The sequence below is a fragment of the Budorcas taxicolor genome, chromosome X, assembly GCF_023091745.1.
Source record: "Budorcas taxicolor isolate Tak-1 chromosome X, Takin1.1, whole genome shotgun sequence".
Lineage (NCBI taxonomy): Eukaryota > Metazoa > Chordata > Mammalia > Artiodactyla > Bovidae > Budorcas > Budorcas taxicolor.
In genome coordinates this window covers 66669635-66684865 of record NC_068935.1, presented here as the reverse complement: position 1 = coordinate 66684865, position 15231 = coordinate 66669635, and the positions used below count along the sequence as shown (strand labels likewise).

At 37.7% G+C, this 15231-nt stretch overlaps 2 protein-coding genes and 1 pseudogene across 2 annotated transcripts in view; 1 reads left to right on the top strand and 2 right to left on the bottom strand.

The window, feature by feature from the left end:
- APOOL (apolipoprotein O like) overlaps positions 1-2143 on the top strand; it is a 56704-nt gene extending 54561 nt beyond the window's left edge. The window contains exon 9 of the mRNA XM_052663603.1: positions 1634-2143. Coding sequence (XP_052519563.1) covers positions 1634-1722 — 89 coding nt within the window. The 3' untranslated portion in view covers positions 1723-2143. The remainder of the gene's footprint in view (positions 1-1633) is intronic.
- A 4059-nt stretch (positions 2144-6202) lies between these two features.
- LOC128069755 (40S ribosomal protein S4, X isoform-like) lies at positions 6203-7063 on the bottom strand (annotated as a pseudogene).
- A 1914-nt stretch (positions 7064-8977) lies between these two features.
- The window catches only part of SATL1 (spermidine/spermine N1-acetyl transferase like 1), a 57227-nt gene continuing 50973 nt past the window's right edge, over positions 8978-15231 (bottom strand). The window contains exons 2-5 of the mRNA XM_052662675.1: positions 11414-11494; positions 10656-10757; positions 10021-10061; positions 8978-9148 (exon numbers count right to left, since the gene is read on the bottom strand). Of these exons, the coding sequence (XP_052518635.1) occupies positions 8978-9148; positions 10021-10061; positions 10656-10757; positions 11414-11494 (395 nt within the window). The remainder of the gene's footprint in view (positions 9149-10020; positions 10062-10655; positions 10758-11413; positions 11495-15231) is intronic.

Below are 15231 nucleotides of genomic sequence, written 5' to 3'. Positions count from 1 at the left end.
TCCCATACTTGGCCACCTGATACAAAGAGCTGACTTATTAAAAAAGACCCTGATGCAGGCAAAGATTGAGGGCAGGAGGAGAAGGGAATGATAGAGGATGAGATGGTTGAATGGCATCACTGACTCAATGGACAAGGGTTTGGGGGGATTCTGAGAGTTGGTGATGGACAGGGAGGTCTGGAGTGCTGCACTTCATGGGGTCAGAAAGAGTCGGACAGGACTGAGCAACTGAACTGAACTGAACTGAACTGAACTCACATCCATACATGACTACTTCAAAAACCATAGCTTTGACTAGATGGAACTTTGTTGGTTAAGTAATATCTCTGCTTTTAATATGCTTTCTGGGTTAGTCATTGCTTTTCTTCCAAGGAGCAAGTGTCTTTTAATTTCATGGCTGCAGTGATTTTGGAGCCCAAGAAAACAAAGTCTGTCTTTGTTTCCATTGTTTCCCCATCTATTTGCCATGAAGTGATGTCTAGTTAATAATTCAAATATAGCGCACCCAAAACTTAACACTTCATTTACCTTCTCCCAAACATGCTTCTGGGTCTTCCCTGGTGGCTCAGTGGTAAAGAATCTGCCTGCCAATGCAAAAGATGCAAGTTCAATTCCTGATTTTGAGAGATGCCCTGGAGAAGGAAATGGTAACCTAGTCCATTATTCTTGCCTGAGAAATTCCATGGACAGAGGGACCTGGTGGGCTACAGTCCATGAAATTGCAAGGAGTCAGACACGACTGAGCGACTGAATGACAACAACAAAACATGTTTCTACATTTCCCCCATCTCCGTAAATATCAACTCCATTCTTTTAGTTTCTCAAATTAAAGAGTATCACTCACACAACACACTGAATCCATTTTGGAAATCCTGTCCTTAAGTTATCCATAATTCAGTATCTTTTCATCACCTCCACTGCCCTAATTAAAGCCATTAGCATTTACATCCTGGGGTAATGCAGTCTTCTATGCTATAGTAGTTTCCTAACTGGTCTCCCTACTTCTGTGCTTGTTTCCCTGCACTCTCTTCTACCCATAGCCAAGAGTAATCTTTTTAAAAACATATCATGTTATACTTCTGCTCAAAACTGTCCAGTGACTTCCCATCTCTTAGAATAAAAGAGAAAAACTTTCCCATGACCTGTGTGGCCTAGCATTCCACTGTTTCCTGATCATGACTTCTATCACTCTCATTGCATCCACCATCAGCATATCTTGCTAACTCTGTTCCAGCCATATTGGCTATTTTATGGCTCCTCAGACATGCCTAAGGTCTGTTACACTTGCCACCTGCTCCTCCAGTAAGGCATTTCCCTCAAATAGCTACAGGGCTCATACCTGCACCTCCTTCAGTTCTTTGCTCAAATATGTAAGGCTTTCTTTCCCTGGCCACCCTGTTTAAAATTGCAGATCACCCACTCTCTCCATATGCCTCTCCACCCTGTTTTATTTTTCTGCACACCACCATCTGACATACCGTTTACTTTACTTATTGTCTCTTTCACCCAACTTGAATGTTAGGTCCATGTTGGTGGAGATTTTTATCTGTTTTGCTCATTGATGTGTCCCCCATATCAACAAGAAGTTTCTTAAATGGATGACTAATTTTTTTCTTCATTTTAACACTATCAGGTGCTACACAGTTTATGCCTGACCCCAAGTTCATGGATCACGGGCAGTCTCATCCAGAAGATATAGATATGTACAGCACTAGAAGCTGAAATAGTCTGCATAGAGAACTACAAGATGTGTGAAGTTCAAATAATGGTGAAAAAAATCATGTAATGGGTAACTGATGCATAGGGTATCAATTAAACCAGGTTTTCCCCTTACATCTTCTAATGTACAGTTTGACAGATCACATAAGTGACTAAAACACAAACTGAATACAATCCAAACAACATTAAATATTCAAAGAGGAGGCAGAGGTAAAAGTATTAGGATGGATTTTGTGACTTTAAGGGTGTTTATAAAAAAATGTGTGTGTATAAATAAATATATATATATATACACATATATATTTGCTGTAGCTTTTCTTAATTAATATCAGCTAAATTAGAATGGTGTGTGGAAGGATGTGTTCCCTCCCCTCTCCTTGTTTTGCATTTCCCAGAGATACAATAAAATATACATATTTTATGACATGGGCTTGGCTTTGTCTCTTTGTTTAATTAATGCTAACTTCTCTTAGATGTCCAAAAATAGATCTGTTTGAGAGGACCATGTGCTACATGGGACCCCTTAGTGCTGCTTAGCATTCCTTCTACTGATTCCTGTGTAGTTTCCTATTCTGGTCTCCAGGAGAGGTTTTCAGTTCAGTTCAGTCTCTCAGTTGTGTCCGACTCTTTGCGACCCCATGAATCGCAGCACACCAGGCCTCCCTGTCCATCACCAGCTTCCAGAGTTTACTCAAACTCATGTCCATCGCGTCAGTGATGCCATCCAGCCATCTCATCCTCTGTCGTCCCCTTCTCCTCCTGCCCGCAATACCTCCCAGTATCAGGGTCTTTTCCAGTGAGTCAACTTTTCACATGAGGTGGCCAAAGTATTGGAGATTCAGCTTTACCATCAGTCCTTCCAATGAACACCCAGGACTGATCTTTAGAATGGACTGGTTGGATCTCCTTGCAGTCCAAGGGACTCTAAACAGTCTTCTCCAACACCACAGTTCAAAAACATCAGTTCTTCAGCACTCAGCTTTCTTCACAGTTCACCTCTCACATCCATACATGACTACTGGAAAAACCATAGCCTTGACTAGACGGACCTTAGTTGACAAAGTCATGTCTCTGCTTTTGAATATGCTATCTAGGTTGGTCATAACTTTCCTTCCAAGGAGTAAGCATCTTTTAATTTCATGGCTGCAATCATCATCTTCAGTGATTTTGGAGCCCCCCAAAATATAGTCTGAGACTGTTTCCACTGTTTCCCCATCTATTTCCCATGAAGTAATGGGACCAGATGCCATGATCTTCGTTTTCTGAATGTTGAGCTTTAAGCCAACTTTTTCACTCTCCTCTTTCACTTTCATCAAGAGGCTTTTTAGTTCCTCTTCACTTTCTGCCATAAGGGTGGTATCATCTGCATATCTGCAGTTATTGATGTTTCTCCCAGCAATCTTGATTCCAGCTTGTGCTTCTTCTAGCCCAGGGTTTCTCATGATGTACTCTGCATAGAAGTTAAATAACCAGGGTGACAATATACAGCCTTGACGTATTCCTTTTCCTATTTGGAACCAGTCTGTTGGTCCATGTCCAGTTCTAACTTTTGCTTCTTGACCTGCATATAGGTTTCTCAGGAGGCAGGTCAGGTGGTCTGGTATTCCCATCTCTTTCAGAATTTTCCACAGTTTCTTGTGATCCACACAGTCAAAGGCTTTGGCATAGTCAATAAAGCAGAAATAGATGTTTTTCTGGAACTATCTTGCCTTTTTTCTTATTCTGAAGTCTCCTATACCTGCCAAAAAAGACTATGTCTCCTATTACACAGAGGAAAAAATAAGTTATTAGACATAGTCTTTCCCAACTTCTTCCCATATATCTTCAAGACTTTCTTCTTTTCAGCCATGCATCCCCCTTTTCTAAAGCTGATACTTCTATTTGTGTTCCTGATCTCCTTCACATCTTTTCTAGTACCATATTCCATCCTGTTTAATTATCAGTCTTTTGTTTCTCTTTTAACTGATTTCTTTTCCTCAGTCTCTAACAGCTTCAAATCCTCTTTATCCAAAAACAGTAGTAGCAAAAACCTTTCCCTAACTCCCTCTTCCTCTTGAGCTATCTTTTCTTTCTCCTTCCTATGATTTTCAGACTTCCTAAAACTGTAATTAATGTCACTTTCTTAAGTCCTCAATTTGAATTCCTCTATAACTTGCTACACCTTGGCCTCTATGATGTCTGATTCTTTGTGACCCCATAGACAGGTCTCCCTGTCCTTCACTATGTCCCGGAGTTTGCTCACATTCATGTTCACTGAGTTAGTGATGCTATCTAATAATCTCATCCTCTGTACCTACTTGAATTTTATGTAATGATTGACTCATAACCACTCCCTCCTAAAATTCAGTCCTACTTTTAGTGTTACTCCTGCTCCTCTTGTTACTCATTCTTCTCTTGCTTTGAATCCCTTACATGCTAAGGCTGCTCAGTTTGCATTTCTTGTCTTTTCTCATTCTATGCTCTCTCATTTCCATTCAACATACTTCACTGACTTCAAGCATCATTTATGTGTCCTTATTATTTATATTTCCATCTTCCATATTTCTCTCCAAGTGTGTACCTATCTTTCTACTTATTAGTCATGTCTATCTTATATCCAATATGCATGTGTGCTAAGTTGCTTCAGTCATATCCAACTCTTTGTTACCCTATGGACTGTAGCCCACAGGGATTCTCCAGAAACACTGGGGTTCTCCTGGCAAGAACACTGGAGTGAGTTGCCAGGCCCTCCTCCAGGGGTTCTTCCCAAGCCAGGGATCGAACCCACGTCTCTTACTTCTCCTGCATTGCAAGCAGGTTCTCTTACCACTACCACCACCTGGAAAGCCCTGTATATCCCATAGAGATTCTCAATATCAATAGTTGTTCAGTCACTTAGTCGTGTCTGACTCTTTGTGACCCCATGGACTGAAACACTCCAGGCCTTCTTGTCCTTCACTATCTCCCAGAGCCTGTTCAAACTCATGTCCATAGAGTCAGTGATGCCATCCAGCCATCTTATACTCTGTCATCCCTTTCTCCTCCTGCCTTCAATCTTTTCCAGCATCAGCATCTTTTCTAATGAGTTGGCTATTCGCATCAGGTGGCCAAAGTATTGGAGCTTCAGAATTAATCCCTCCAATGAACATTCAGGATCGATTTCCTTTAAGATTGACTGGTTGGATCTTCTTGCAGTCCAAGGGACTCTCAAAAGTCTTCTCCAACACCACAGTTCAAAAGCATCAATTCTTTGGCACTCAATCTTCTTTATAGTCCAACTCTCACATCCATACATGACTACTGGAAAAACCATAGTTTTGACTAGGTGGACCTTTGTCAGCAAAGTGATGTCTCTGCTTTTTAATAGACAAGATCCATCTCTAATATGAGAAACCTGGGTTTGATCCCTAGGTTGGGAAGATCCCATGGAGGAGGGCATGGCAACCCACTCAGTATTCTTGCCTGGAGAATCCAGATGGACAGAGGAGGCTGGAAGGCTACAGTCCCTGAGGTGACAAATAGTTAGACATGACTGAGCAACTAATTACAGAACAGCATAGGTTTGTCACAGCTTTTCTTCCAAAGAGCTATGTTAATTTCATGGCTGCAGTGATTTTGGAGCCCAAGAAAACAAAGTCTGTCACTGTTTCCATTGTTTCCCCATCTATTTGCCATGAACTGATGGGACCAGATGTCATGATCTTAGTTTCCTGAATGTTGGGTTTTAAGCCAGCTCTTTTACTCTCCTCTTTCACCTTCATCAAGACGCTGTTTAGTTCCTCTTGGCTTTTTGCCATTAGGGTGGTGTCATCTGCATATCTGAGGTTATTGATATTTCTCCCTGCAATCTTGATTCTAGTTTATGCTTCATCTAGCCCGGCATTTCGCATGATGTACTCTGCATATAAGTTAAACAAGCAGGGTGACAATTTACAGCCGTGACGTACTCTTTTCCCAACTTGGAACCAGTCTGTTGTTCCATGTCTGGTTCTAACTGTTGCTTCTTCACCTGCAGGTGGTCAGGCTCTTCTGTCCATGGGATTCTTCAGGCATGAATACTGGAGTGAGTTGCCATTTCCTCCTCCAGTGGATCAAACCCAGGTCTACCTGCATCTTCTACATTGGCAGGCAAATTCTTTACCACTGAGCCACCTGGGAAGCCCCAATATCAAAAGACCTAAAACTAAATTGCCTCTACATCTCTCTCACTTCTATGTTTCTCAAATCAATTCTACTTTCTCTAATCCTTACTCTCATTCAGGTCTTCATCATCACTTCCTGGATTATTATATATGCTTCTGGTCAATCTTCTTGCCATCAGTCTTGCTTTCTGTCACTTAACATTACATTCTGCTTAAAAGTAACAGTAAACCAGTTAACTGTAGCTGCTTAAATAAATGAGTCTGTTTAAAGTCTGGAATTGGTCAGTACAGAGTTGGTATAGTGACTCATTGGTGTCATCAAGGATCTAGACATATTTATCTTTCTAGTCTACTCTTTTTTTTTTGCTATTAATCACTTGGTATTATCTTTAATTACAAAGACCTTTCCAATCACATCACATAGCGATCGTTTTATCCACTGCTCTGTTTGGCTGCCAATCTCTTATCTCTCTCCTCAGCAATGGTAAGGCGAATACCCTTTCCACAGGGAAGAGAGATCCATGGTTTGTTGCCTTTGCCAATAACGAAAATGTTCGAGAGCCGAGTGGCAAAGCTGTTGCCGTTTGCATCTTTCACATGAACTACATCAAAAGAACCTGGATGTCTCTCCCGGTTTGTAATCACACCAATTCTTCCCAGGTTAGCACCTCCAGTCACCATGCACAGGTTACCAGTGTCAAATTTGATGAAATCAGTAATCTTGCCAGTCTCCAAGTCAATCTGAATGGTATCATTCACCTTGATGAGGGGATCAGGGTAACGGATGGTACGAGCATCATGGGTTACCAGATGAGGGATTCCTTTTGTCCCCACAAATATCTTTCTTACTTTGCACAATTTATACTTGGCCTCCTCAGGTGTAATACGATGAACAGCAAAGCGACCCTTGGTGTCATAGATCAAACGAAAATTCTCTCCAGTCTTATCAATGCTGATGACATCCATAAAACCAGCAGGGTAGGTTATATCTGTGCGGACTTTGCCATCGATCTTAATGAAACGCTGCATGCAAATCTTTACTTCATCTCCAGTTAAGGCATACTTAAGTCTATTTCTTAGGAAAAGATTAGGGGGAGACATTCCCTTAGCTTGTGGGGGCCGGTAGATGGACGAGGGGCAAACACACCAGTCAGTTTATCCAGCATCCAATGTTTTAGAGCTGCTACACGTTTCAGGTGCTTCTTGGGACCCCAAGCCATGGCTGCGCTAGGCACGAAAAGAGCTCTAGTCTACTCTTTAGCACGTTGATTTGTCACCTCATGGTCACAGAATGGTTCCTATGCCTCTGGGGAACACACACACATTCAAAGTAGGAAAAGGGGTTACAAAAAACTGTACCAGATGCTTCTGACTCCCTCTTATCAGGGAATTAAATGATTCCTTAGGATCCCTCTCAAAAGACTTCTGTCTATATCTTAACCAGAATTTGTCTTGTAAGTCACATTTAAGATTGGCAAATTACATTTTTGTCTATGAAGAGAAAGGCAAGTGGTAAGGGATTTGGAATGGTGTTGAGTTTAAGTTAATATATAGTGTCTGCTACCCTATTCTTCTAACCCATCTATCAGATTATTATGACATAGTTGTCTTCCTGAGATCTTCAATGACTCAACATTATCTACAGAATCAAATCAAGAGCCATTAGCGTGACATACAAGGCCTTCATATATGATCCCAGATAAACTTTAATCCTTCCTTCCCTCTCCCCACCCACCCTACTATCAAGTATATTATATTGGGTTGGCCAAAAAGTTCATTTGGGTTTTTCCATAACACTGTACAGAAAAACTTGAACAAACTTTTTGGCCCTCCCAGTATGTTATCTGTAACACTACTTGCTTCATAAACATGTTTGCTCTTTTATTACCTCTTTCTCTGCCTATACTAGTGTGTCAGAGTAGTTTTTGTCTTGTCACGCTTCATTCCAACTTCCTACTTATTCTTCAAACCCATTCTTTCTCAGTTCCCCAAGGTAGGATTTAGATATTCTCCTGTACATTCCTTTACATTTGGTATTCATGGCTGTGATAGCCCACATAATTTATTATAAAACTAAAATTAGATTAGTATTTTTTTTTAATTTACAAGGCTCCTTTTGGTATAACTGAATCATCTTTGTATAGCTTTTTAAATGGGCTTCCCAGGTAGCTTAAATGGTAAAAGATTGGCCTGCAATGCAGGAGACCTGGGTTCGATCCCTGGGTAGGGAAGATCCCCTGGAGAACGGCATGGCAACTTGCCCACTCTGATATTCTTGCCTGGAGAATTCCACAGACAGAGGAGCCTGACAGGCTATAGTCCATAAGGTCACAAAGAGGTGGACACAACTGAGCGACTTTCACTTTAACTTCATAGCTTTTATACCCATAATACCTGGTACGTAGTAGGAACTCACATGCTGGTTGTAATATAGGGTGAAAAAATAATTATAATTCTATCAAAAAGCTTATATCCTACTAGAAAGGATAGAAACATACACAGATACAGTGTACTATGTAATATCTTCCCTAAGATAGTTACAACAAAAGTTGGTTTCTCAGAGATGGAATTTAGTTCCAAGATAAAGACAGAGATGGAATGTAGTTCTGAGATGAAGTCAGGGCAGTGGTCCTTGATCTGCTCAAGGTGATAAAGCAGTTCATTTACTAGTTATTCATAGGTAAGCTTTTCATAATTTAGCTTTAGTATTTTATACTTTTTTTTTGCCTCAGATCTGTTTGTGACCAAATGTACAATATTTCATCAAATCCAGGACCTCTAAGGGAAAAGTGCTGCCAGTTGATGATAATATTTATCCAAATTTCAAATGTGTTACAATATGAAAATATAAGCATTTGAAATTTCATAGGATACAGTAAGTAAAAAAATAAATAAATATCCTAGAGCCTAGTATAAATTATTTTTGAATTATCTTCTCTTTTGGGTTATCAGCTCTGCTACTAAACATTAGTATGTTAATTCAGATAATGGCATGTTATATCTACAAAATCTGTTTCAAAGATCTGCTGAAGCCAGAGTTTGTTCACTTGCTGTATTATACGACAGTCAAACTGCTGTTGGATTCAGACGACATTCAGATGTTGGAGCCTATATTGGGACAAGTGATAAGTCACCTTTCACTCTTCCCCTGCCATGTCCATGAGTTCTTCTCTGTTAAACCTGAACAGATGCCAGCCCTCCTCGGAATAAAGGTCTAAAGCCCCTCGACGAGTGTAGTACTCGATAGAAGCCTGGTTCCAAATGACGACAAGAAAGTGCATGCAGTTACACTGGCTTCTGATGGCTATCTGTTTAAAAACAAACAAACATTACTTTTATTTGAAAACATAATCTTCATTATCACATTTATTTTATGGAAGATCTACTATATGCAAGGCACTGTGTGTGTGTAAAATACTGCCAAATAATAATGCAATAGTTATCACTTGGAGTTCTCTAAATCTGTAAAAAGAAAAAAAAAGTACTGTTGAGTTTTAAAACCCTTTCTTTAGAAGTTCAAAACAAATTCAGCTTTTTTCTTTATTCCACAGAAAAAGTTTACCTATATGTATTTCCAAAATGAAAAAGAATCTTTTTATACTGTGGCAAAGATATGGCAACCCACTCCAGTACTCTTGCCTGGAAAATCCCATGGATGGAGGAGCCTGGTAAGCTGCAGTCCATTGAATCCGCTAAGAGTCGGACATGACTGAGTGACTTCACTTTCACTTTTCACTTTCATGCATTGGAGAAGGAAATGGCAGCCTACTCCAGTGTTCTTGCCTGGAGAATCCCAGGGACGGGGGAGCCTGGTGGGCTGCCCTCTATGGGGTCGCACAGAGTCGGACACGACTGAAGCGACTTAGCAGGAGCAGCAGCATATTCATACTGTGGACACATTTTATGGGTAAATTGCCTTCTAATCTCCCTTTTGCTTGCTTCTGCTTTGTAGCAAAAAGATATATAATGTGGTTGTGGATTATATCAGCTTTTAAACATAAGTCAAATAAGACCTATATGAATATCTAATTTGAAAATCAGTTTAATTGGAATAAAAAATTAAGTATATTTTGAGATTATGTTCCGATGTTAAAGTATCTAATTTATGCAATGTTAAATAATAACATTTGATGAAGAAAAGGATAACATATAGAATAACAATACTAACTGTAATGTATGCCTGACTTAGCCTCTTCAGCATTTCGGCTCCAATACCTAGACCTTTTAAGTAGATAATACAAAATGAAAAAACATAAGTTGAAAAATTCCACTTAATAATGTGTTTGCTTTAATTTAAACACTGTTATCTGGTTGTTACATATTTATAATAGCTTTTGTTGAAATTCAGCTCATGAATGCTTTTCATATCTCTTTTTCCGAATTGGAATGTGGTTCCAAAGGTAATGGAAAAGACTTTGGATTTATTTTAAAGATCAGTGAAGAGGAAATGAGTCCTTGTCACTATCGTCTTATTACGGAATATATTTCGTATTCATTTTAGACAAATCAACACAAAATGTAAATTCATGTTTTAGAGATTAAACAAAATAGCTTTAAAAAAAGAAAACAAAAAAAAGATAAAAGTATAGCTTTGATAACTTGGCTTATTCCAGCCTTGATGGAAACTAATAAATCTTTTCTAATCTGTGATTGAGTCTTCACCACATCATATGCAAGGGTAACTAGGATAGTGATCAGTCTCATGAAATAGAAATTAGTTACATAAACTAATTTAAATACCATATTTATACTAAAACTCCTTAAAATATACCATTTTAATTTTTAAAATATAAGTAATACTATGTGTTACCTGACCTCGGTAAGCTTGTATGATATAGAAGTCCTCTAGGTAAAGTAACTTGCCAATCCAGGGGTCGTATGTGAAGTAGTACATGGCAAATCCAACAGTCACTTTACCTGGGAAGAGGAAAGAGAGGGTATAAAGAAGTTAATACATTGAATTTTACAATGTTTTTTCCTCCAAAATGGAATATCTTTGTGTTTATTTTTATCTAATAAGTAATAAAAGCTTGCTGGACAAAATTTTAAATAATACAGAAATGTATAATAAGAAAGGTTTAAGTCCTTATAATACAACATTTAAGAGCTAACCCATCTTTTAACAGTGTGAAGTATATTCTTCCTAATTTTTTTCTATGCATATACAAATATAAATGCATGTGTGCTGTGTGCTAAGTCACTTCAGTTTTGTCCGACTCTTTGTGACCCCATGGACTGTAGCCCACCAGGCTCCTCTGTCCATGGGATTCTCCAGGCAAGAATACTGGAGTGGGTTGCCATATCCTTCTCCAGGGGATCTTCTTAACCCAGGAATTGAACCCATTTCTCATGTCTCATGCATTGGCAGCCTGGTTCTTTACCACTAGTGCCACCTGGGAAGTCCAACATAAATGCATACCACACGTTTTCTCTTTCAGAAAGCAAGACTTAGTTTATGTACTTAAACTCATCTCCTTGGCTTAAGAGTAACTGTATGCTATCAAACTGTACTTTGTTTTCAGGGTAGAGAAAATATACTCTTGATTAAACTGAAAAATGGAGGTTTATTTTACCTGATGGTTTTTGATGATTGTGTACTTCTGCAATCAGACAGTACAAAAGGGGCTTGTCCCCAAAGCCGTCCCTGAGTAAATCTGAAATATCAATTCACATAAAATATATTAGAAAGTTTAGAGTAAAGAGAAGGAAGATAGTGGAGTTGGCAATGCCAGAATTCCTTTCTTCACCTGCACAACAATTGTACAGGCATAAACTGCCTGAAGTGAATATTTTGGAACTAGAGTTTATTTTAATACCTGTACTTGCAGCTTACAAAGGACAGCTTGACTGATAAATTGCAATAAATTTTGGTGAAATTCAGCCGTCAGACTATTAGTGTCTTCCAACTACCCCCACCCACTCGATCATCAACAAACACTTTTAAACGACTGTCTTAAATGTACTCAAAGAGCTAAAGGGAGACATGCACAAAGGAAAAAGATGTAAAAACAAAGTAGAAATAAAGAGATATAAATTATAAAAAATAATCCCCACCAAAAAATTCTGAAGCTGAAAAGTATAATAAAAGTGCCCTGCAGGGGTTCAAAATCCAAATTTCTAAGCAAGATGAAAAAAGAATCAGTGAACTTAAAAATAGGATAATTAAAATTATCAAGTCTGAGGAACAAAAAAAGATGAAGAAAAGTAAAAAGCCTAAGGTATCTGTGGAACACCATCAAGCAGACCAACATATGTATTATCGGACTCTCAGAAGGAGAAGAGAGAAGGTAAGGAAAAAAGAATATTTGAATAATGACTGAAAACGTCCCAAATTGGATGCAATACATCATTTCACAAATCCAAGTTCAACAAACTCCAAGTAGTATAAGCCCCAAAAGATCAATACCAAAACACATAATTAAAGAGAAAATCTTGAAAGCAGCAAGGCAGAAATAACTTGTCACATACAATGGATCCTCAATAGGATTATCATCTGATTTCTCATCAGAAACCTTGGCAACCAGTACAGAGGACAGGGGAGGAGAGGAAGAGTGCAGAAACTTAACCAAGAATTCTATATCCACCAAAAAATCCTTAAAAAATGAGGGAGAAATTAAGATATCCCCAGTTCTCCCCCAAACTCAAAAAAAAAAGAAGAAGAAGAAGAAGAAGCTGAGGAAATTCATTATCAGTAGGCCTGCCTTGCACGAAATAGAGTCTTTCAGGAGTCCTTCAGGTTGAAATGGAAGGAAAATAGATAATAACTCAAAGCCCTATTAAGAAATAAAGATAATGGGCAATTATAAATAACTAGTGTTACCTCAAATTTATTTATAGTTCTAGTTTTTATTTTCTACATTATTTAAAAGACAAGTGCATAAAATTGGTCATTAATGTTTGTTCCTGGGCACACAATGTATGAAGATGTAATCTGTGACATCAATAACTTAAAAAGGGAGAATGGAGATATATAAGGGAAGAGTTTTTGCACACTATTGACATTAAGCTAATATAAATACCAATTTTACTATTACAACTTTTAGATATTATTGAGTTGGCCAAAAGATCATTTGGGTTTTTCCATAAAACCTGAACAAATATTTTTGGTCAACCTAGTAAATATAATCCCTGTGATAACATCAAAGAAAATATCTATAGAATATACACCTAAGGAAATGAAAAGAGAATCAAAACATTTTACTGAAAAAATAAAAATAAGGTAGAAATGTGGAAATGAAGGACCAAAAACTATATAGAAAAAAATTGGGAAAATGTCAGAAGCCCCTCCTTGTCAGTAATTACTTTAAATATAAGTGGATTAAATGCCTTAATCAAAAGACAGATGAGCAAACAGGTTTAAAAAAAGCATGATCCAACTAAATGCTATCTGAAAGAGACTGACTATTAAAAAGGTCAAGTCCAACTCTTTGTGACCCCATGGACTGTAGCCCACCAGGCTCCTCTGTCCATGGAATTCTCCAGACAAGAATACTGGAGTGGGTTGCCATTTCCTTCTCCAGGGGATGTTCCTGACTCAGTGATCGAACCCAACTCTCCCATAATGCAGGCAGACTCTTTACCAACTGGGCCACCAGGGAAACCCTTATAAGAGAATCTAGATTTAAAAAAACGAGAATATATAGTATTGATTGCTGTTTTTGTATGGCAGAAATCAACACAACATTGTAAAGCAATTATCCTCCAATTAAAAATAAATTTCTAGATTCCATATATATGCATTAATATGCAACATTTGTCTTTCTGACTTACTTCACTCTGTATAATAAGCTCTATGCAGGGAACCCAAAGCTGGTGCTCTGTGATACCCTGGAGGGATGGGGTGGGGAGGGAGGAGGGAGAGAGATTCAAGAGGGAGGGGTCACATATATGCCTATGGCTGATTCATGTTGATATATGGCATAAGCCATCACAATATTGTAAAGTAATTATCCACCAATTAAAATATTTTTTTAAAGAAAAACAATTTTAATAAACACAAGAAGGTTGATAGTGAAATGATGGAAAAAGACATTTCATGCAAATAGTAACCAAAACAAAGTTGGAATGGCTGTACTAATATAACACAAAATAGACTTTAAGTAGAAAAATGTTACAGGAGAGAAGGATATTAAATACTGATAGAAAGTTCAATTCAGCAAGAAGATATAACATTTATAAACATTTATGCACCAAACATCAGAGCTCCCAAATATATGAAGCAAATATTGACAGAATTGAAGATAGAGACTGTTCTAAAATAATAGTAGGGAACTTCATGACATCAATTTCAATAATGTACTGAACAACCTGAACAATGATAAATGCATTAATATTTATAGATTACATGAACAAAACTATAGAACAACTGGACCCCTAACAGAAGTAGTACACCCCACCCAAAAACATACACACATTTTTTTCTTGAACTTTCTCTAGGATAGACCGCATGTTAGGCCAAAAAGCAAGTGTTAATACATTTTGGAAGATCAAAACCATACAGAGTATGTTTTCCAATCACAATAGATTGAAACTAGAAATCAACAGAAGGAAACTAGGAAATTCACAAATATATGGAAATTAAATAATGCACTCAAACAACTAATGGCTCAAGGTAAAAGCAAAAAGAAAAATTAGAAAAAAGAGATGAATGAGAAGGAAAACACAAAATATAAAACTTATGAGATTCAGTGAAAGAAGTGATAGAGGGGAACTTAGAGTTAGAAATGCCAACATTAAAAAAAAGAAAAGAAAGGCCTCAAGCAATAACTTAATCTAACACCTTAGGAACCTGAACTAGCAGAAAGAAGGCAATAAAGATTAGAAAGGAGATTAAGCTAAATAGAAGATATAAATACAATAAGAAAATCAATGGAACCAAAAATTGGTTATTTGAAAAGGTGAACAAATTTATAGGTAGACTGACAAAGAGGAAAAAAAAAAAAGATGGCAGGTAATTAAAATCCACTGACCTTACAGAGATAAAAAGGATTATAAGTACTGTGAATTGTATGCCAACAAATTAGATAGCCAAAAAAAAAATGAACAGATTCCATGAAACTTATGAATTCAAGAAGAAATAAAATCTAAACAGCCCTATAACAAGAATTTGAATCAATAATGATAATAAAAAATCTCCCAACAAAGAAGAGTCAGGGACCACCTGATGGATTCACTGGGGAATTCTACGAAACATTTAAAGAATTAACACCAAACCTTCTCAAACTCTTCCCCAAAAATTGAAGAGGAGGGAACTTTTTCTAACTCATTTTATGAAGTCACCATAATTCTGATACCAAATACAGAGAAAGACATCACAAGAAAAGTAAAGACCAATATCCCTTGTTAATACAGATGCAAAACTACTCAACAAAATATTAATAGCAAATTGAAC